This window comes from Lutra lutra, chromosome 4 (genome assembly GCF_902655055.1).
Source record: "Lutra lutra chromosome 4, mLutLut1.2, whole genome shotgun sequence".
Classification (NCBI taxonomy): Eukaryota; Metazoa; Chordata; class Mammalia; order Carnivora; family Mustelidae; genus Lutra; species Lutra lutra.
Window position 1 is genome coordinate 101,223,989 of NC_062281.1, and position 23,255 is coordinate 101,247,243.

The following is a 23,255-nucleotide window of genomic DNA, read 5'->3' on the forward strand; positions in this document are numbered from 1 at the left end:
GGCACCCTCCCGCGGCGAGCCTCCAGGTCGTCCTCCTCTCTCCCTCCGCTGCCTGGCGGGCCGCGCTCTCGGGCCTGGCCTGGAGCGGCTCCGCCGGCGGGGATCGGCAGGGAGCCGAGGGCGCAGCCTCGCCACCGCCCCCGGACTCTCCTCTCCGCCCCGCCCGCGCCGCGCCCCCACCGCCTCCCCCTTCGGGAGAGGGACCTCGCCAGGCAGCCGGTGGCCCGCCGGGCTCCGCTCCGCGCGGCGCCGCCAGCGGCGGGGGCAGGGCGCGAGCGAGGAAGCCCGCGAGCCCGCGAGCCCGCGAGCGGGGCGGCGGGGAGGGGACGCGCCGCCGAGCCGGTGCTGGAGCGGCGGCGGCGGCGGCGGCGGCGGCGGGGGAGGGAGGGCCCCACGGACCGAGGGACGCACGAACGGACCGAGCCAGGGAGGGAGCGAGAGAGACTTCGCCGGCGAGCGGCGGCTGCTGGGCGCTTCGCCGCGCTGCTGGGCGCTCGGCGCCTCCGCGGCCCCCGGCTCCCGGCCGCAGCTTCCTCGCGCGCGCGGGCGCGGGGCGCGGGGCCCGGGGCTCGCTTCGCCGAAGGTAAGAGGGACCCGACCGAGCCTTCTGGAGCCAGGAAGTGTGAGGAGCGCTGCTCCCACGCCTGTTGCTCCAGCTGCCCACGCGGCACCCTCCCACTCCTGCGCCCGGGTGGGTGGGCGCTGGGGCGCCGGAAGGATTGGGGGTGGGGCCGGCGCCGCGGGGGAGCAGGCAGCCGGCCCGGGGGCGTCGGTTCCCTCCGGCTGGCTGTGCAGCCACCTCCGGGCAGCTCGGCGACGTGAGGCTTGGGGGGGTGGGGGTGTGAACCTCTGCCCTCTTTCCATTGGCCTGCCTTCCCTCGGGGGGTGCCACAGGCAGCGCCCCGGGATCCGGCGGCAGGTGGCGACGGCTTGCTCGGTACCCCCGCTCCTTGCGAGGAGAGGACAAGAGAAATGGCTGAGGGTGGAAGCAGGGAGCAGTTTGGGGCGCTTCGCAAAGTTCTCCAGCCCGGCGAGCCTGCGGTGTGCATACCAGAGGCGGGGGGCCGCACATCTGGTCCTGCCCGACGCCGCTTCCACCCCGCGAGCTCTGGGAAAGGTCTTTAAGCGACACTGGGGCCAGTGCGGGCCGCGGGAGGGGGGGGGGGGTCGAAAGACTCGCTTTGGCGAGGTGTTTATACTGGGGCTGGGGCGCAGAAGGGACAGGGCAGAGAAGTTACCTGGAATCAACTGAATTCCTGTCCTTGCTTAGCGTTGACATTTGAATTGAGTCCAAGAGGTTCTGCTTTTATCCCTGGGCAGCCTGATATGTCAGCAACAGGCTGAGGTTCCGGACCTGAAATCTTATAGCTCCGTTGTATTTCTGAAGAGAGGGTGTCTGAACTTTCTTACGATCCTGTTTGTAAGACTGGGCTGGGGTTCCTCTGTGGTTCATGTTGGTATTTTGCATGAATGTATGTGATGGTTAAATATATGCGGTATTTACCGTTACTTCAAGGAAACCTGGATATTTAATGTCTATAGAAAAGGCGTGTAGGAATTCAATGCAAAGCATGTGTCCATTTCCCCATGGGGACATGTTGGCACACAGATCGGAATTGATGTGTTTATTTTTCCCAGTTGCTACTTGAAGGCAACAAAATGCAAGTACACAAGGGACCCCCAGAGGAAGAAAGATTAGTAGCTTGTTCCCTTTTGCTGTTGAGGAGGCTGGAGAAAAAGGGAGTTCAGGAAAGTGCCCTGGCCAGCCTAGGAGTGGCAGTGTGGGAGAAGAGGATCTGTGTGCTTGTCCCAGGCCTGTACCTCAGGGATCCCCAGCCTGGCACCCTGTCTGTTTTGTGCCCCTCCATCCAAACCCTGTGGGCAGAGGAAAAGGCCCGCTGAATGGTCAGGACCCTCCCTGCCCCGAGACTGGCCCCATTCTGGTCTAAGAAACGTGTTGTAAAATTATGGAAGGTAAAAGTTTCCAGAGACTCTCCACACCCAGCACGCTACCGAGGTCACTGAAGGGCAGACCTTGGTGATGGGGTGCTTTGCTGCCCTGTGCCTGGGGTCAGGTTAGGTGTCAGTCCCCAGGACAGGCTGTCTCGTCACTTTGCCCACTTTGGGCCCTCTCCTTCCAAAATAGAAGCTGTTTAATGGGGCTGACTTTTTTACGGCAGGAGAATTTGTATTCCCCTCTTCTAGGATTTTTTGCCTTTGCCATTTTAGCCCTCACCTGTTTTAAATGGCTCTTCCCCGGCCTCCCCCCACCCCCATCTTTCCCACTGTCAAACTCTTTCTGCCAAAAGCAAAAATAGCTTCAGATTTTTCATTTGTAAAGCGTCCACGTCCTAGTAAAACCTTGGCATTTGAGGCGTGTGCCATGCCATTGGCTGGAAATGGGGCCGCACTCTTGTGCCTGTTGCTGGAATTCATAGCTGGGTCTGCTCCACAAGGTGTTGGCGCCTGTCAGGGGGCGAGAGCTACACAGAGTGCCGTGGAGAAGCCCTGCTTAAACAGGGTCACATCTGTGTGCTTGTGTGGAGGCTATATGGTCTTGGGCCTGGTATCAGATGGGAAACTTTTCCTCCCCTTCCAAACCTCACCACCCCCTTTACACACACACACACACACACACACACACACACACACAGAAAGTAGCAGTGGGGTAATGCTCCTTTGGGGTACCTCTTACCAGGGGAAGAGGGTTTGAGCCTCTGGAGATGGCCTGGCTTTTGCTTGGCCTTCTTTGGGAAGATTGTCCTGGATTGGTTGGGCCTTGGGACTAGAAGCTTTTATGATAGACAGGGGTTGTTTTTCCTTCCATATAACTCTCAATTATTCATCCGCGAGCCATAGATGAGGTACTCATTGCCCTTGAGAAGAGGAGATGGGCCTGAGGTGGAGAGGGTAAAGGGGTGGGACTCAGCTTGGCAGGGACAGATGCCAGCCACTGAGGCTTGGTCAGGCTGGAGCCGCGTTGGGAGACTGGAAGGGGAAGGGCGCTGGTCTGGCCCGGTGCAGAGCTGCATATCTGGCCCGAGCAGTGTGCTCGCGGGGTGCCTCCTGGCTCAGCAGTCTCATGCCTTACTCTTTGCTGCCCGAACCCCCTCAACGTCTTGCCTCTCCGAGCTCCATTTCGGGATAAAGCAAAGATGTTAAGGGTCAGAGGTCCAGGGTGCAGTGTCTGGGAGGAGGCCAGGAGGGCTCTGCAGGAGGACCCGGTCTCGGATGGCCTCAAGCTCTGAGTTGATGCAGGTTGTGTACCCTGTTCTGGGCACCAGCCTCATCAGGAATTCCCAGAACTGCATCTTGTGGCGATGAGGCTCCGGTGAAGTCTGTCCCCACAGCAACAAACCCAGATGCTCTACTTCCTGCTTTGCATGGGCAGCTGTTCGGAGAGGTCTCAGGAGCTCCAGCCTCGTGTCCCGGATCCTGGCAGTCAGGGATGCCTTGAGCCGAAGGGCTCCTTGTCACTTTCTTGTCCAGCTCTCTCCTCTGACAGAGGAGGACTCTGAGGTGCAGGGCATCTTGGGGGCTTGGTTTCACCAATGCAGGAGAGAAGTGACACGGAACGCAGAGATCCCTGACCTGCTCTTCACTGCCTGGGCCGGGGTGAGGGGCATCTCTGCAGCCTGCTCTCTGCTGTGAGGAACATCAGTATCTGCCTACACTTAGGTCAGGAGAGCCATTCGGTAGTGACTCGGTCAATGACCTGCTTGAAAAATCATCAGCTCCTGCATAACGTGGGATTCAGCCCCTCCGAAGGGAGATCTGAGTCTCAGCTCCCTCCCTGAAACTGATGGGCGGAAACGTCCAAGTCATAGGATTTTCTGTGAGGATAAATTAAACTGTTGCTGCAGAAGTGCCTAAAACGTGCCCAGAGCCTCGTCAGCACACCATCGATACGCCCTGGACGTGAATTGGAATTACTTGGGACCGAGGCGTGCATTGCGGGCTTGCTTGTCCGACCGCCCTTGCTCCCTAGAAAACCCAGCGAAGAGTGCAGGAAAGGACTGCAGATCCTCCTGAGAGCCCAAAGAAAGTATGGGAGTGAGCAGGGTACATTTCTGGAAAAAGATATAAAATGCGCAGGGTGTGTTCCCAGATCCATCAGGGCCTACAGCTCCCCACCACGGGGAATGAACGACCCCCCTGTTCTTTTGCCACAATCAAGAGCTCATCAGGCTTGTGCTGTTTTTCTGTTCTCTGAATGATGACATTTATAGGCAATGTCATTGTCATTCCTGTTGTCTTCTGCGGCATCTGAATCAACCTCCCTTTATGAGGGAGCAGAGGCACCTGTGACTATCCTCCTTAGCATGCAGATGAGGAAACTGAGGCAGAGATTGGCTCCTTGAGAAAACCCGCCTGAGAGCACAGTGAGTCAGAGCACTTCAGTTGGATTCTTTGGATTCTGGTCCGGCTGCAGATTTTGCTGTTTGTCAGGAGAGAGAATGTCTACCCTTGAACCCCACCCCCTTAGCAAGGCATGGAGTAAGATTGATAGAATGCAAATGACATGTATAAAACCCGGGTTCCCAGTGGGAAAACCTCCCAGTGCCCCATGCTGAGCTGCCCCCCAGGCTGTCGGGTAAAGATGGAGGTATTGTGGTCTTTACCTTCAAGGAGCTGACTGTGGACGGGCAAAACAGGGCGGTACCCTGGAACCCCACATGGAGACTGCCTGGGTTTAAATCTCTATGCCTTCTTATCACAGCCTTCGGCCAGTTATTCAAATTCCTCATGATTCCTTTTCTTCATCGGTGACACAGGGACGACAGTGGTGTCGGTGGGGTGGGTTGAGATGGTGCCTGGCACCGAGCCAACCCTCTGTAAACATCAGCGCCTGTCCCTCTCTGGACAGGAAGACCTAAGAGTAGTCAGGTAGCATTGTAGGGGGCAGGGGGCGTTAGGTTGCCTGAGGTGGGATCCCTGTTCTATCCCTTTCTGGCTGGCAGACTGCCAAAGCTCAGACTTCTTCCTAGGTTGCTGTGAGGGTAACAGGAGATGATCTGAGGGAGACAGTGCATAGAGTAAGTGCAAGATGATTGTTAGTGACGAGTATTAATTGGATGCATAGAAAGTGTCTTGCAATCCAGCCCAGGGGGCCAGAAGTGCTGGAGAAGAGAGGCAGACAAAGCACCGGGAGCCCAAAGAGGGAGAGCATTTCAAGGTGGCAAGAGAAGGGGGCATGGCGGAGAGGATGGGGAATAGGGAGGCGAATAGGATGGTTGAAAGAAAAGGATATTCCCCACAGAAGGAGGAGTGCCCAGAAACAGACCCCCCTCCCCATGCCCAGTCGGTGCATGAGCCGCTCTGCTCTTGTTGCTGGAGGCTGAGGCAGGTGCATGGGGCACGGGGCACGGGCCAGAATGGTCAGCCAGGATCTGTTTGCAGCAAGGCTGGAATGCTGGGCCAGAGAGTTCGGACCTGAGATCATAGATTGTGGGATTCAGCACCACCAGAACCTGGCTTTAGGGAGCTCACCCTGAGCAATGGATTTCTGGGGACCAGGAGAAACAGGGGTGGAGGGTCGGGGTGGGACGAGAGAGATGAGCAGGCCAGTGGGAAGGGAAGGAAGGAGGCCTGAGGGAAAGAGGGCGATCATGAGGGCAGTAAGAGCTATTGTCTCATTATTGGGCAACCCTTTGGCTGAAGCAAGGAGGAAGATGGCCAAAGGGACAGGCCTGGGGTTAGGACAGCCAGGAACAAAAGGCTGACTGAGGAGCAGCTGTGGGCAAGGAGGTAGGATCGGTTTGACCTTGTCCAGGGTCAGGGGCATCCAGATGGGGACACTCTAGTGGCAGCTCAGGACTGAGAGGAGGTGGAGATCTGAGAGCCTAGAGGAGTTGGTAGTCAGGAGAAGGAAGCAGGTTTAGAGGGAAAGATGAAGATCAAAATCCCATTTACAAGATAAACCTCTGCCTCATTCATTTCAACATAGAGTCAAGCCAACCCGAACTCCAGAGGGTCCAAATCATTCTGAGAGAGGATTGGTCCCGTGTGCCAGTTTAGGATCAGTGAAAATGAGTGTGTCAACCCCAAACAATTTCCTGGTGCTGTTACGTGTGTTTCTGTGTCACCACATGTCTTCCCACAGATGGTAACACATTTGGGGATTCAGAGTCATTTCAGTATCATCCTTAAAAAGCCAGATTTGGGAAGGTAAATCTGTTTCTCAAAGCCAAAAATAATTCTCTGAGCCCTTGTTCCTCCCCATCCCCACCCCCACCCATCCATGCAGGTGATGGGGAGATGTGTCCGCAGTGTGGTTCAGAGTCTGCTGGGGGAAGGGATGAGGCAGCCCAGGGCTGGAGTGGAGCCGGGTGAAAGGGGCTGGCATGGGAAAGAGTATTGTTACATAACCCGAGGGAGCTATGGATGGTGGGCAGATGGAGATGGGAGGCGAGGAATCTGGAGATGGCAGAGTGTGGATCAGCTTCCTCTGGGAGGGAGAAGGACAGCACGGAAGGCAGGTGAACCAAGAGCCCAAGACCCGCTTTACAAGGTGGTGAAGGAGCCCTGCCCAGCCTCACAGCCTCCCCCACATTTTTCTGTCCTGGCTCTGAGGGGCATGGATGGATGCTAAGTTGCCAGCTGGCCCAGAGAGTAGAACCAGGGACTGCCTTCTCCATGGGACTCGGGGGAAAGAACCGTACCAAGCTCCGGGCCTACCATCTTCACCCGCCATCTAGGAGAACTTCCCAGACATAGGCAGGCCCAGCCTCCCACCTCACCAATGAGGAGTAGAAAGAATAAGTTTACCTGATCTCCCTCACCCACTCCCCCATTCCTGATTACCCTGGAGGGTGAAGAGTGAAATAAAAATTAGCATGTTTATCCCACTTTTAAATTTGTTTAATGAGAACTCATTTACCCTCTCCCAATTTAAATTCGTAATAACGCCATAACCTTTCAGAGCTGATTATTACCCGCACCTTCCTAGATCTTCCTACCAAAGAGGCTTTCCCTCCAAATGCTCCTGAGCCTTCCTGGAACTTGACCGTTTGTTGGGCGGTCAGCAACATCTGGCAAGCCCACACGGCTAAACTGGCCTGGCCCAGGTGCTCTCTCTAGGAGGGGAGGGAAAAAGAATCAAGTCCCCTCCCTTGGGTAGTGCCTTGGGTTCCACTGATCTGCCATCAGGACTTTGGCTGTCTCTCTCTCAGCGCTGACCCCACCCCACATCCCATTTCCTCCCGGGGCGGGGAGGCAATCGCAGGCTCACAGGCTCCTCTGCTCTCTCCTCCTGTTTTGCAGGGACCACGGGACTGACTCCAAGCTGGTGTGCCAAGCCTCAGAGCAGCAGCGGCTGGCCCGAGAGCTGGAGTCGTCACCATGGCGGCGGGCGTGGCGGCCTGGCTGCCCTTCGCGCGGGCGGCGGCCATCGGGTGGATGCCGGTGGCCAACTGCCCCATGCCCCTCGCCCCCGCCGACAAGAACAAGCGGCAGGATGAGCTGATCGTCCTTAACGTGAGCGGCCGGAGGTTCCAGACCTGGCGGACCACGCTGGAGCGCTACCCGGACACGCTGCTGGGCAGCACGGAGAAGGAGTTCTTCTTCAACGAGGACACCAAGGAGTACTTCTTCGACAGGGACCCCGAAGTGTTCCGCTGCGTGCTCAACTTCTACCGCACGGGGAAGCTGCACTACCCGCGCTACGAGTGCATCTCGGCGTACGACGACGAGCTGGCCTTCTACGGCATCCTGCCTGAGATCATCGGCGACTGCTGCTACGAGGAGTACAAGGACCGCAAGCGGGAGAACGCGGAGCGCCTCATGGACGACAACGACTCGGAGAACAACCAGGAGTCCATGCCATCGCTCAGCTTCCGCCAGACCATGTGGCGCGCCTTCGAGAACCCGCACACCAGCACGCTGGCCTTGGTCTTCTACTACGTGACTGGCTTCTTCATCGCTGTGTCGGTCATCACCAACGTGGTGGAGACGGTGCCGTGCGGCACCGTGCCCGGGAGCAAGGAGCTGCCTTGCGGCGAGCGCTACTCGGTGGCCTTCTTCTGCCTGGACACGGCCTGTGTCATGATCTTCACCGTGGAGTACCTCCTGCGGCTCTTCGCGGCGCCCAGCCGCTACCGCTTCGTCCGCAGCGTCATGAGCATCATCGACGTGGTGGCCATCATGCCCTACTACATCGGCCTGGTCATGACCAACAACGAGGACGTGTCGGGCGCCTTTGTCACGCTCCGCGTCTTCCGCGTCTTCCGCATCTTCAAGTTCTCGCGCCACTCCCAGGGCTTGCGGATCCTGGGCTACACACTCAAGAGCTGCGCCTCCGAGCTCGGCTTCCTCCTCTTCTCCCTCACCATGGCCATCATCATTTTTGCCACTGTGATGTTTTACGCCGAGAAGGGCTCCTCGGCCAGCAAGTTCACGAGCATCCCCGCCTCGTTTTGGTACACCATTGTCACCATGACCACGCTGGGGTGAGTCCGCATTGGTGGCGGGTTGGGCGGAAGGTTACGTGGAAGGGAAACTTGGCCCGGGAGCGAGCGGGATCCGGCAGATAGGGGCGGAGTCACCTGGCAGGGTCATAGGAGCGAGGGGAGTTGTCTCATCCAAGGGAGGAAAGCGCAGGGGTGATTTGGGTGATTGGTCTGGGAACGAGAGCTCGCTCTGGATTGAGTTTTCTTGGGGAGGGGGCGGCGGCATGCATTTTATAAAACATGGGGAATGAAGACGTTAGTTCTCTTTTCAGCCGTGCCTTCCGTGTCTGTGTGTGGGGTGGAGTGAGTCGCGGGTGCTGCATTCTGAAACGCATCTGTGCTTGTAAGGACAGCAGGTGGGAAGGAAGAAGGGCCGGAGGAGTTCGGGGAGTGCCGTAAGGAGGGTGCACAGTTGCATTAACCGGAACGCACGGAGAGCACTTTCTCTGGATCCTTCCTGCGTTTCTTCTCAGTCGTGTATCTGCAGGCTATCTCTCTTGGGCTTTAATCCACCCCCCCTGCCCCGCCACAGATGCTCAAGAGTTCAGTAGCTCTGAGCAGACTTTCTCGAAGTGACTCTGAACTTGGGTTTTCTGCAAAGCAGGGCACCGGACTTACTTTTATTTCCTCACTGAAGGAGGAGTAGCCTTGCTTTCTCGGCCTGACTCTGTGATTAAATGACCCGGCCTACGTGGGCCATTGTGAGATGGTCTGAAGGGATCATGGGTTCAGCCCACAAAGCAGCAGGACCATCCCGGAGAGGGAGAGGCGCTCAGCAAGGCCATGGGTGACTCCATCTCTTCCGCCTCCCCAAGGTCCCTTTTCTAGCTGTGGTCGCAGAAATGTATTTATGGGGCTGGCCTGCAAAGCTTTCCATCCGAGGAAGGGGCTCAGGAAGGAGATTGCAGATTCCCCCCTAACAGGATTAGAGCCAATGGAAGCAGCTTTATGAAGACATGTATTTCTTAAGGGTTTCTGCTTCGGCGGTTGGAAGTCATTGAGGCTAATGCAAAAATCCCTTTACAATTCATATGCTGGGTCTGTATTTGCTTAGGCTGGGAAGCATTATATTGCTGATGGAGAGTTCATGAAGCTTTTTATTTGGTCTTTGACAATTTGGTTGGTAGCCTCCTGGTGATTCAATTTTTTTTCCTGGCTGACACCCCGCGGCGCTGGTGTCGGTTTTTCCATAGTGCTGTGTGTGCTTATTGGGAATGACTGAGCAGGTGAGGGGACCTTTTAAAATGATTACATTTGTCATTGTGCCACACGAGAGGGGGGCGCGAGGGGTGTCACTGTCCGTTTGTGGAGGCTACATTGAATGGGGGCATTCCATTTCCCTCTTGTCTGTCTGACACAGGCCATCCTGCCCCTTCCTCTCTCTCCAACACACACACAGTTCTTCGAACAGCCACTCACAGCCCGGGTTGGTAGGAATATCTGGTTGTTTGACCCTTGTCTCTTGGCACAGTAGGATATTTAAGGATAAAATGGCCTGCTCACCATGTCAGGAGAAGACGCAGCTTTGCCCTTTGGAGACTGACCCTAACCGTCCTTTCATACTTTCCTAAAAGGGACACCCCCGCCCTCCAAAGTCCAGGATCTCCCTGGCCCCACTCCTGATGTGTCTGTGACTGTTCATTGCCCTATGTGTCCTTTGATGGGACTCATGACACTAGAGTGATGTGTCAGGACTGCCATGGGGACAAAACAGGGCAGATGGATGGATGTCAGAGTTAAAGTGGGATCGTTTCAGAGGAGATCGATGGAAACTTTGGAGACCACCTGCCTTTTACTTTTTATTATTAGTATAACAGCATATGTGTGTCTACTGTGTGTCAGCGGTGAACTAAGCACTTTGCATATATTATCCCTCTGAGTCTTTACAACAGCCCTGCAAGGTAGGAAAAATGCCATCCAACTTCACAGATGCAGCAGGCGAGGCCCAGAGAGGTCAAGTAGATTGTTGTCGTCATACAGCTGATCAGGGGCAGAGCTGATTTTCCAATGCCAGTCTGGCTGTCTCCAGCGCCCATTCCCTGTTCACGTGCCAACCCGCTTGTCCATATACCGTTCGGGGTCATGGGTGGAAAGCAGACCTCCAGGGTTACTTTTTTTACATTATGGCCTCAGGGGTTAGTTCATTCAAGGCGTGTTGCCTTGAACAGGAGCACAGTGAGTACCACAGCCACTGCCTTAGGCACGCACACAGGGAATTTGTAAATGAAACATTTTCATCTGGCCAGTTCAAATGCTGCCTTGGAAATCAATGACTGCATTCCTGGCAAAATCCACCGTTTCCCTGTTGCTAGGGAAGCCACTGATTTCCTTTAGCATCTGCCCCATAGGTCAAGGGGCGAGTCCAGTGTCAGGGGACGGACAATCTTGGCCTTGTATTTACTTTCAGGGGGCAGGAAGGGGATGGCTGGAAGTGAAGATGAAAGGGGAAAAGGGAGAAGCGTGTTTCCCCAATGGCCCTGTGAACTCCTCGCCCTGCTCTTCCCATGCCTCCAAACATCTGGTCTCTGGGAGGTATAGGAATGAGCAGGAAAAGAAGCCTTCCTTCCGTAGTGTTTTCCTTAACCTCGGGTAAGTAATGGGACAGCAGGCTTTTTCTTCCCATCTGCCCCAGCTGGTGTGGTCAAATGCTGGATTGGGCTACTTCGACTTCTTCCTGAGTTGGCAGATGGAACCATCGCCAGGATCGCTGTCTGGTTATACATAGAGGGTACTTGGCAAAACCCTTTTTAACAGCTTGGTCAATGTGAATGGGGCGCCTTTTCCATTTGCCTGGCCCGATACTGTTCTCAGTCCTTTCCAGACCTGCCCGTCCTCTTTCTAGGATGGACCTAAGATGCGTGCTCTGGCCCAGCCCTGGTCCTGGGGGCAGAGGAGGGCAGCCTTCACCTGGCCTCTGGTCCATCCCCTGGGACACTCTGCAGCATTGTGGTGGTGGTAGTAGGGGGTGTGTGTTGGGGGGTGGTCTTCTTGTCTGCTTGGAGGTCTTCCCAACTCAACCCTGGAAACGTTTCCCTCTCCCCTGGCTGGCTCCGGCCCTGAACATATTCACTGGCTAGTTTCAGGCCTAAACCATCCTCAAGAACCCTTCTTTTTCTTACTCCTTACTGGCATTTGAGACCCCAAGTGGCTTTGGAATACCAGGGGCCAGTATTCTGCCACATTCTACCGTCTGTCCAAGTGCTTCCAACAGGTCCCAATAGACACTTTGTTCTTCCCGTCTTCAGATCCTCCCTACCCTAATTCTGCCCCATGTTCCAGTTTCAGTCTGGCAGAAACTGTCTTTGGCTCCTTTGCAGAGGAGGGCCAACTGACAGGCCATGGGGCTGGACCGATGACCGATTTGCTGAGGGGAGTTCATGCTCCCTTGCTCTGGTTCCTAACTCTGTCCTCTTTCCCAGGACTCACTAATGTGTTACTCAGGTGTCCTCCAGGGAGGAATTTCTTGGAACCGATTATTTCTGTTTATTTAATATCTCAAACTACCTTAAGCACACAGAACAATAACGCCTAACTGCCACCAAGGCTCAAGGATGACTTACCTTTGCAGCCTCCTGGGCTGGTGGGGAAGACCCCCATGGCTGGCTCATGTTTCCCTTATGCTCCCTTGACCGTGGAGCTCCCACATGCACCACGAAAGGATTACTGTTGGTGCTTATAATCGCTGCTATAAATAAAATCCTCAATTATCTCAATTAACAGAGGAAAGGGATAACGCAGAACTCCCAATATTAGATAAGACCAACATACCCAGTTCATGCAGATATTCTATGTTGTAGACCTTTTAAAGCAGATTTTCCTTCTGAATTTTGTTTGACTTTGCTTGGCATCATGATTGGCCTAGACTGAGTCAGTCTGTGGGTGAGGCTCCAGTTCAGTCTGTGGAACTGGGGAGCGTGCGGAAGTGGGGAACGTGCGGAAAGAAAGCCTTGCAGAGCAAGCAACTCTCAGGGCCGTCAAGAGCCAACTCTGAGACTGGAGAGGATGAGGCCTTCTTGGCTGTCTTCAGGGTGGGGGCTTGGGAAGGGCCCCGAGCAGCCTTGTTCCTGGTGCAATGGCCTGCCGTTTCCAGGTTGGCTTGCTTATGTAATCAAGAATGGCAGCCTATCTGTCACCCAATGGCCTGAGATGAGAGAGCTTTTGACAGTGTCCAAAAATCCCTTTAACGAAAACAGAATCGATTTTTACTTCTTCCAAGCATGAAGCAGTCTCCAGGTGATTTGCATTTCCCTTTAAAACATAATCCTGGAAGGGGCCTGCCGAAGGTTTTGTGAGACTGGGAGCCGGGCCTGGACAATCAATACAGGCACATCACAGAACGGGGTGCTTGACCAGGTTTACCCCCCACCCAGTGCAAGAAGTAGAGCCAGTCTGAGACCTGGTTAACCCTTCAGTCCCCCAAATTCCAGCTGCATCTTCATCCCCTGCCTCTGGGGCCCAGCAGCCCTCCTCCCAACTCCCAAGTGCCTTGTCCCGGGACACTAGCCAGCTGTGCCTACCTGGAGGGTGGTGTGTCCCTGCCCAGGGCAATCTGGTCATAGCCGCATTTATGGGGAATGAATGACTGCAGATCTTTTCTTGGTTTGACACTTCTTTTTTTTTTTTCCTTAATTTTTTATTTCTTTTCACCGTTACAGTATTCATTGTTTTTGCACCACACCCAGTGCTTCATGCAATCCGTGCCCTCTCTAATACCCACCACCTGGTTCCCCCAACCTCCCACCCCCCCGCCCCTTCAAAACCAACAGTTCTCTGATGCTGCAGTTCCCAAGAGAAAACACAGATCCACATCCCAACAAGGAATCTTGCATTCATTCAACATTTATTGAGTGCCTGCTGTGTGCCAGGCCCTGCAAATACAAAGCACCATGATTGCACATCAGCCCAGCATAAGGTCCAGGCAGAATGAATTGAATGAAACCCACTTCTCTTCCTTTGGACCAAAACAAGAGATGGAGGAAAGAGCAGGGTCCGAAAGAGGGTCCGAAAAAGAGGCCTTTTCTCATATTCTTCCTGCCACTCCAGAGACAAGCCCTCATTGTACTCTGTGTCTGGCTGACTCCCGTCATCCTTCGCAGCTCAGCCCCTACATCATCTCCTCCAGGAGGCCTTCCTGCCACCCCCAGGCCCAGGGTGTACTAGGTACCACTCCACTTGCTTCCTACTGCGGCCTGGACATACCTTTGTCTTGTCAGTTGCCACATTTTGTTAACCTGATCTGCTTATGTGTCTTTCTCCCAGGTTGTGAGCTCTTCAAGGGCAGGTTTCAACTGTAGAGATCATTGTGTGATCTGTGCCTAAGTCGGGGTCTCCCTAGATTGCTATTCAGCTAAACAGGGTTGTACCCCAGTTTTTCTATCTTCATTTTCCTCACTTGCTAACCATCTCCTGGCCATTTTAAGAACCAGTGGGAATGCTATCCGAATGTGAGCTCTTTGGTCATGTCAGACAAATATCCATTTCTGGGCAGCGGGGAGATGGGGAGGCCAAGCAGTACGTTGTCTAGTTTGGATGTCAGCCTTAGCTTGGTGGGGCCTTTCTTGCACTGGAGGTTTCAACCCTCAATCTTCACTATTTTGGGCCACTTGGCCATGCTTCCTGCAACAGACTCTGGGACCAAGAAGAAACAGGAAGGGAGCCAGAGATAAGTGCCCCCATCCATGAAATTCTCCGCCATTCGATTCTTTGGGCAACCAATATTTATTGCATAGCCAGTAGGCACTAGGAACATGGCAGCCAACACAGTAGTCTCTGTTCTTGTGGGGCTTACATTCTGGCGGAGGAGCCCAGGTAGTATATAGATCAGCAGATAAATACCAGTTCATGGTACAGAGAAAAATAAAGCCTGAGGGGATAAGCCGGGAGTGCCGAGTGCCGGCAAGGTGGTGAAAGGAGGGAGAGTTGTTATTTTGTGTTGGGAGCTCAGGTGATATTTGAGCAGAGACCTGAAGGAATGTGGGTAGCTTAGGAAAGAGCATTCCAGGCGAAGAGAGCAACAAAAGCAAAGGCCATCAGGCAGGAGAGGCTTTGGCATGCTATTCTTGGAATAGCTACAAGGTCCTAATGGTCAAGCGGCAGGAGCAGGGACCAAGTACAGGAGGTAATGGGGGAAACAGCTCCTGCGGGGCCCTTGGGGTCAGAGACTCGGCCCTTTGCCTTTTTCTCTGCCTGAAATGGAAAGCCACTGGAGGGTTTTAAGTAGGCTTCACTTAAATTTGCAAAGGATCACTCTGGCTGCTGGGTAGTGAATACCGACGTCTAGGCAGCCAGTGATGGTGGCTGGGCCGAGGGTGCTGGTGGCGGGGAAGGGAGCGCTGAGAAATGCTGCGTGTAGTCAAAGGCAGGGGCAACAGGGAGGGAGCCATGCTGGTCTTGCCTCTACCATGCCCAGGGCTTTCCTCGCTCCCCTATCAAGGACTGGCCCAGGAAGACATGGTCCCGAAGACCTTCTCCACCCCTGCGAGAAGCATTTCATGAGAAGGGGCCTCTTGCAAGAAGGTGGCTTCAAGGCCCAGGGCAGCAAGACCCCAGCAAGGATGGAGCGAACCAGCCCCACAGCCCAAGTTGGAGTGTGGATGTCTGAGAGCCAGGCTGGGGCTGTCTGCAAGCAGGAGCGTCTGTACCTGGATTGGGATTTCTTTTCTTTTTTTTTAAAGGTTTTATTTACTCATTTATTTATTTATTTAGAGCACGTGAGTGGTGGAATGGGTGGAAGGAGAGGGAGAGAGAAAATCCCCAGCAGACTCTGCCCTGAGCGCAGAGCCAAGTGCGGGGGCTTGAACCCATGACCCTGAGATTGTGACCTGAGCCGAAACCAAGAGTCAGAAGCTTAACTGGCAGGGCCACCCATGCACCCCTGGGGTTTCCTTTCAACACAGGCAGCAAGTACCCAGCACCTGCCAAGGGCTGGGCACCGTGCTTACCACCCTGGGGGACAGTCTTGGTTCAGAAAGGGAGGCGGAGGTCCATGGCTGGAATAGTAGCTGTGACGGAGGGGTGGGCAGGGTGTCGGGGCTGCAGGGGGGAGAGATGGAGTCCCATGGGTGGTATAGGAGACTTTTGGGGGCTTCCCACTAGAACCATTACTTTCGATCAGTCTTCCAAGCCAGCAATTCAAATTGCTCCAGATTTGGGGAGAGGCTCTTTAGGTAGGCTGGTGCCCATTTCACAGCTCTCTCCCTAAATCTCTCAAAATCGATCTTAGTCTCCCTCCCTCTCTCCCTCTGTTTGCTTTTGTTTGGGTTTCCCTCTTTAAACACACCCATAAACACAAACATGATTCTTCCCGAGGAGCAGCAATTATTCTGCCTGAAAATAGTGTAAATAAAAGGCAGCCCGGCCCTCCCTCTCCTCAGGGAAGGGACCCAGAACTCCTCAGTAACTCCTCGAGTATTTTTGCCTCTCTCACCCGGGAGGGAGCTCCTGTTCCAGACTGTACAGGACTCTGGTCCACATACTGTCGTGGCCAGGAACATCCCTGTCCCCTCCCCCACCCCCTCCCTGGGCAGGGAGAGGAGCAGAGACTTAGTTGTGAGGCTCCCAGCCCCTTTGCTTGGGCAGGTGCCCCCTGAACACAACCAACTCCTTCCCAGAAGCTGACAACGTACTCATGACCTAAGCACCTTCTGGTGATATCCAAACAGTTTCTCTTTTTTAGAAGTAGGAACCAGTCTCCCAGCAATCTCTGTTGGAAAGGGGTGTTCCATGGTGACCTTCCAACGGGGACTTGTTTGTGACAAGGAGGAAGGAGTTGCCACAGTGCCTTGGAACACCCAGAGTTCCGGGCCAGAGGGTTCAGAGATGGTGACCTCCAAGTTGAGTCCCGTGCTTGGGCCTCTATCCAGCCTGCATTTCCCAGGCAGGGGAACCGAGGCCTCTTTTCCCCAGCCCCTGCTTCCCTCTGCCCAGTGCCATGCAAATGTTGGGTGCCTGGGAAGATGGGGGGGGGCCAGGGGGAGGGAAGATAACTCAGCCTCTGCTGACCATGACTGGATGGAGGAAGATCGCATCTGGCTCATGTAATCATATTCTGGGTGTCAGGACTGGAATGAGTATCATTAAACTGAATCAGAAAAATCGTTTTAATATAAGTGCCACCTTACACACAAGCTAGTTGATGGAGAGATGGATGAGGCTGGGGACGCCTCCTTTGTAATGTGAAGCTGTAAAATCCCATCACCTTCATTATTTCCCACGGAGCCAACGCATCAGAATGCCCACGAGCGGCAGAACAGCTTGAATTTAATATACAGAAAGTCCAATCAAACAATAAATGGATGGAACTATATAAAGAAACCATTTTCTGGGAGGCTGGCTCCATTCTCTGGGACTCAGCTCCCTGACACATGAAATGTGCATCAATTTTCCCCAACTGATGCAGCTGCGGAATCACCCCATGTGATATTTGTTTGCTTCAAAAGTGGGAGAGGGGAGCTTGCCCCCCGACATTATCCGGCTATCAATGCAGAATTGCAAATCTCATTGTCTTTGATTTGTGCCCTGTTCCCGGTGGCACAGTGAGGGCTGGATGGCCAGCCCTCCTGCACCCCAGAACCTTGCTCGGTCCCAGTGAGGCTTTGGTATTGTCCTTAAACAAAAATCAATTCTGGACCCTGCGCTGCTGGGGGCTGGGATGTATCTACCCTTTGCAGTCGTCCGAGAGAAACTGGCCAGAGCCTTAGCCGTGCAGACACACGCCAAGTGCCCGCGACAGCGTGACTGTCCAGTCTGGCCTCGAGATTGTGCAGGGCAGACGTTCCATCCCACCCTGGACCCTCCCACCAACCAGGCCTCCATCATTCCTTCCATTCCTCTTGCTCAGCCAGCTCCCAGGACTGACCAGCCGACTGGGCCCACAAAGTTAAAAGGACACATCCGCTCCTCCACGGTCCTGCGATATGTGTCAAAGACTGGCGATGATAATGCTTTTATGCTTCTGGCGGGAGATTCTCTCCAGCATGATGGTGTCATGGTGTCATGTTGTCATGGGTAACTTAGAGTTTCCCATAATTACAGGCTTAGAGCTGTTGAGAAGTATCATTAGTTTATTTTTACTTCTTCCTGGTTGTGCATACTTAAGCAGGAAAAAAAAAAGGTAGGGGAGTTTTAAACTAAATGATATTAAAACCACAGACAGCATGAATCTCGGTACAGTTTGACAAATATGATACTTAGTATTTGTGATGCTCCCTATTAGCCGGTGTTGGAGAAACAGAAATAAATAAGCCCTCGCTCCTGGTCCTAAGAAGTTTATAATACAGCAGGGGATTTGAGTATGTTTACGAGCAGACAAGAGAGGACGGGGCATGTTCCAAATGATCAGGAAGTGTTTGGCAGAGAATAAATGCTTAATAAATATTTGCTGATGAATGAGTGATTGGCTTCACGGAAAAGGTGACATTTCAGCTAGACCAACAACGGTGGGTAGGATTTTGAGATGCGGAAATGGGAAATCCAAGTAAATTGCAAAAGGGCACGGTGCTTGGGAGCTTAACCAATATGCTGCTTTGCTGGGGGTTAGGGCATATGAGGGGACTGGCTGGAGGTAAGCAGGAATAAAAGGCTTGCTAGAGACACGGAGGGCCTAAACTATTAGGCTAAGGCATTTATCTGGTGGGCGTCAGGGAGTCACTAAGGGTGGTGGTCCTTGTTGCAGTGATTAGGAAGATTTATTTGGAGTGGTCTCCTGGGTGAATGTTAGAGGGGGCCCTGACCCATTGTGACGTCAGCAAGCGGACTGATCAGAAAGACGTGCGGGATGCCTGTTGTGGGATGGTCACAGTGGAAAGGGACAGAAGGAGGTAGAGTGGAAAGGCATCCCGGGGAAGAGAAGTCTAAGTGAAATCTGGGATCATGAGACTGGGTGATTGGGGAGGGGGAGACAGCGAATGTCAGAGAAGGAGCAGTTTGGCAGAAAGGCAAGGGAAAATAGAGACTGTGAACTTGGCTTTGGACCTTGGTCACTCGCTGTTGGCCCTGGGTGGCTTGGAGGCAGGTGGCCGGCGGTGGGAAGGTAGGTCTGGAGCTTAACACAGAGAAGGGGTCTAGCGGGGCAGCTTCAGAATGGGCTGCAGCGGGGAATAGATGTTACCAACGAGAACTGAAGGGAAGGTGGAGGAGAGGCCCCACGTCCCTGGCACTTTGCCTCCTTCAGGAACAAGGCTGCTATCCGTGCGGTGGCTTTGCCGACACTTCCGTTCAGCTTTTCTCCTTGGCCTGTGGGCGTTCCCTGTCCTCCTGCATCTCTGCTGGGGCCAAAAGGTCGTATCGGTTTTCTGAGTCAAACAAGGTTTTCTTTTAGTTTCCTACAACGCTAATTAAATAAACAGCTCTGACCCAGGAAGGCAAAATTGGTTTAGGGGCTTTGCTGAACAATAATACTAAAAGGATCCTCACATTGCCATGTGGATAAGATAGATGGGTTCTGGGTGGTCACAGACCAACAACGCGTCTGTGCTGGGCCCAGGGTGATGCCAACTCAGAGTGGCCCAGACTCTGGGGCTGGCCTTCTCCTGGTGCTTGTAGGGCCAGACCGCTGAGCAGAGGCCTAGGAGATTTAAGATGCTGCCTGTGCCCCTCATTCCCCTCCTCGCCTTAGGGAGAAACGTCGGACACACTGCTGACATCACTGGGAGCTTCCTCTGGCCTGTCCCCTCCCAGAGATACCTGTCTTGGGCCCATGGTAAGCAATGGGCACGGCAATGGCTCAGTAATTCTGCAAATGTGCATTGAGCTATGCCTATGAGCAAGACGGCATCCTGGTTGACCGGAGGAACTACAAAGAGAAAACAGGGCGAGGACTAAATCCTGCGGGGTGGGTGTTAGGCTCCCATTCTTCGTCTGAGAAGACCGAGATGCTGACAGTGTAGGGAACTTGCCCCCGCTCATATGCTATAGGAGCATTACTGGGCTCGGACTGAAGTCTGAAGTCTTCTGACTCTTTTCGAGTCTTCACAAAGAGCATCAGCCCAGTAACAGAGGTGCTGTGTGTGCACAGAGCTATCTGTCTGGGCTCAACAAGGTGAGAGGTATGAGTAAAGGGTAGCAAAGTGCAAGGGGAAGGTGCAGGAGGCAGGAATCAGAGAGGGCTTCTCAGAGGAGGTGGCATTTCAGCCAGCCCTTGGAAGATTGTAGTGCCAATGTTAGATGTGTTCATTCCTTCGATCACTTCTTCAGCAAATATGGTGGGTCTGCGTGGGCCAGGCAGCGTGCTGGGGGCTGAGGGGGTACTCGTGAACTGAACAGACAGAGCCTCTGGGATTGGCATTCTCGCCGGAGCGGCAGACGGTAAAATGAATGTATTAAACGGGAAGGTTGAAGTAAAAGCCGAGAAGAAAGAGAGAAAGCTGGTAAGGGGAGAGAGAGGGAGGGCATCAGCAGCACTGGGGAGAGTTGAGGAGTCAGGCTGGGAGGACTCAGGGGCAGCTCCTCTAGCCTTTCCCCAAGTGGAAGTGCTCTCTGCAGTTGGTTAGGAGTCCAAGGGAGGCTGGCCCCAGCACAGAAACGATGATGTAAGAGCTGTGTTGGAGTCTCGTTAGGGACGCTGTCCAGAAGGCAGAGAAGCAGCTGTGTGCCTTCCTCGCTGGAGACTGAGTGAAGAGAGATAGGCTCACCCCGATGTGTGCGGGACCGCTGACCTTCCTTCTCCTCAACAACAACAACAACAATAATAATACTCGTTGATGATACCGAGCTTTGACAGTGTCCCAGGTCCTGTGCTAGATATAAATTACTTATATGCATTTCCTCATTTAACTCTCCTATTAACCAAAGGAGAGCGAGATCACTGTTGTCTGCGTTTTAAAGCTGGAGAAACGGGAGGTCTGCCCGGAGTCTCCTGCTGGAAACTGGAGAGGCTGGGACTCCCCCATGCACTGGTCTGACCTGCAGGGACTCTTTGGTTCTCCCTAAAGACCCACATTACCCCCGGAGGCCTTTGGGGGGGAATCTCCTTCCACAGCCTCTGTCTCCAGCAGAGGGAGGCAGACACAGCCTCCCCAATGTGCTGATGTGCCTGGACTAACAACTCTCGGGTCTCTTGGAAAGGTCAGGAGCATAAGGAGGTGGACAGAGGATGATGATGGAGGACAGAGCAGAGTCCCTGGAGACAAGGCCAGTAGGGATCAAGCTCCTCTAGGTCCATGGAGATGTGACCGCAGGTGATAGGCTGGGGGCGAGGTTGCCAACAGGACCAGGGTATCCTGGCGACAGGAGGGAGGACAAAACGAAGGAGACGGGAAATTATAAGTGTAGTTGTAGAGTTTGTGCAAAAAAAAAAAAAAAAAGAAAGAAAGAAAGAAAGAAAGAAAGAAAATCAAGGAAGAGGGAAAGTGGTAAATACGCATACTGTGTAAATATCCTCTGTAAAATTTTTTTAGAATAACTTTGACAAATCTCGTGCCGTCTTCCTCTTTGCAGAGAATCTGGTCCCAGGTGGTTTCGTTGCCCCGTCCTCTGCCTGGGTGCTCTGGGGTGTTGGGGGGATCCCCACACACTCTGCTGCAGGCCTTTGGGCACAACAGCCTTTCCTGGCCCCTCTGAGCACCCTGGAGAGACAGCAGGGGAAGCAGCAGGGAGCTGGAGGCCAGGCTCAGAGTTTTGGAATGGTGGGAAGCAGCTCTGCGGGGGTGGGGGGGGGCGGTGTCAGAGCTGGGCGACAGAGCTCAGGCTGGCCCGTCCTCCACACCCCTCAGCTCTAGCCCCTGCACAGGATCCCAGGGATAGCACAGGTGGAGGTAGGGGGAGGAGTCTCCCGGGGTCCCCCACCAGTCCACAGGTCTCCACCCCTATGAGTCGCAGCTGTCACTTTGCACCCCCCCTCCACAAGGAATCACAGTACCAGGTGTGACTCTCTCTTTATGAATTGCGTTTGCCAAATGAGACCTGATATTAGTTTTTCTTTTTCCCCTTCTTCCCTGGCCTGTTTCTCTTCTGCCTCCAGAAGTTGCTAGAAGTTCTCCCCAGAGTTTTATATCTTGAGGGCTTGTGTCTTTGGAGCCAAAGCCTCCCCTCTCCTTCTCCTCCCTCCCCTCTCCCAGTAGAGGCTTCTCTCTGGACTAACAAAAGGGCACTGTGTTGATTAATAAAACATTGTCTTGCAGTCCAGTGGCCACGCTCAGTTTGGGCAGGGCTTAGGGATGATGAAGCGTTATGCCCACCCCCCACCCCACACACTGCGTTGGACTTTCTTAATATTTCCATGTAAGGTCAGCTTCTCATCTGAAGAGCAGAGGCTGCTGCGTTCACGTTCCGAGTTAGGTGCTTTACGCCTGGGCTGGCCCATATGAGTTGACCGAATTCTTTGGCTGGGGTGGGACTCCCTAGGGCAATGGAAAGACCACCAGGTTAGGAGCCAGGAGATGTGGGTTGTGGGGCCAGTTTGGGCAGGCTGTGTGACCTTGGCAAAGCTACTTTCTTTCTCTGGTCCTCAGCATCCTCTTCTGAATGAGAAGGGGTTGAATTTGGTGAGTTTTCATCTCCTAGACGGTTCCACAAGCTGTAAGTCTCTCAGTCTTTGAAGGAAAATTGATTTTTAATCCAGTAGCCTGGATGATTCACAGCCTGGAGAACTCCCACCCCCCACAACCACCACCCCCGGGTGCATGGCGGGCCATTGGGGACATCCTCATTTCCCTTTCCTTACCTCTAAAGAGGAAGAAGTTAAGAGTCCCTGGCCAAAATGACCACAGAAAGTCAAGGCCTGGGAGGTTCTTCTGGGAGACTCTCCCAGAAAGGTCCAGGGCATCTGATGGTGAGCCAGGATGATGTACATGGTCAAGATTAGCAGCCCTCATCCACACAGAACTGTGTTTGGTGAGAGCAGGGAATTGTGCATTCAGGCCCAGGGCTCCTCTGCACAAGCCAGATGAGAAGAAGGCATAAGATGTAGGACCGTCAGACAGCTATTTGAGCCTCACAAGTTTTGGGGTTAAAAAGAGTCTAGTTTGCTAACCCCTTCAGCGTTGGACCCACTCCCCCGGACAACCTCCCAGCAGGTGGCAACAGGTCTGCCTGAACTTTTAGGGATGAATGTTTACCCTTGTGGCCGCAGCTCATCCCATTTTGGAGAGGGTCAGTGATCCCCACCCTGCCCTGTATATTCAGCCCAAGTCTGCTTCCTCTACACCCCAGAAGGGGGAAGGCTTTGAGAACCCAGAAGGTTCCGTATAGGAAACCGTTCTGCAAGGCAATTATAATTACGGCTGGGAGAGTGACTAGGGGACTCAGCGGCAGGAAGACCCCGGGACATCTGTCCTGGCACAGTCTCAAGGTGACCCAGCCCCAGCCCAGGTAGTCCCTTCAGGGAATGGAAGCTTCGTGGGTGAATGAGCCCCAAACCACACCCTTTGGGGTGAATAGCTAAGGTGGACAGGTGGATTCTGGGGCAAGTAGAACCCCCACCCCTTCCACTGTCTCCTCTCATGCCATCCCCGCCGATGCCTGCACCAGGGGCCGGTTTCTTGCTTGTCCCACCCCATCCCCAGCTTCCTTCTCTTCCCGTTATCCCGTGGGTCTGGAAATGACTCTCCCTTCTCCACCCCCATTATTTTATGACATGAGTTCCCACAGGAATGCAGGGCAATCTATATATCGCTGTTAGCATTCGTGTGGGCAGTGTGGCTGACATTACCTTAAGGTGTTTGAACGAAACCAACCGCTTAATGATTACAGAGGACTGGGGAGAGGGTGAGCCACGTGTGGGCTGTCTCTGGCTGGGAGCATCTCATGGGCTTTCTTTCCAGTATGCAGAGAGGACAAGGACTGAGGGGCGGGCAGCAGGTGGTGGCAGTG

The 23,255-nt window shown here is 54.0% G+C and overlaps 1 protein-coding gene across 2 annotated transcripts in view; it reads left to right on the top strand.

Annotated features, from left to right (window-relative positions):
• Positions 1–375: 375 nt before the first annotated feature.
• Positions 376–23,255, top strand: part of KCND3 (potassium voltage-gated channel subfamily D member 3) — a 213,376-nt gene continuing 190,496 nt past the window's right edge. For both annotated transcript variants that reach the window (XM_047727752.1, XM_047727753.1), the window contains exons 1-2: positions 376–583; positions 7,264–8,447. In XM_047727752.1, the coding sequence (XP_047583708.1) occupies positions 7,342–8,447 (1,106 nt within the window). In that variant the 5' untranslated portion in view covers positions 376–583; positions 7,264–7,341. The remainder of the gene's footprint in view (positions 584–7,263; positions 8,448–23,255) is intronic.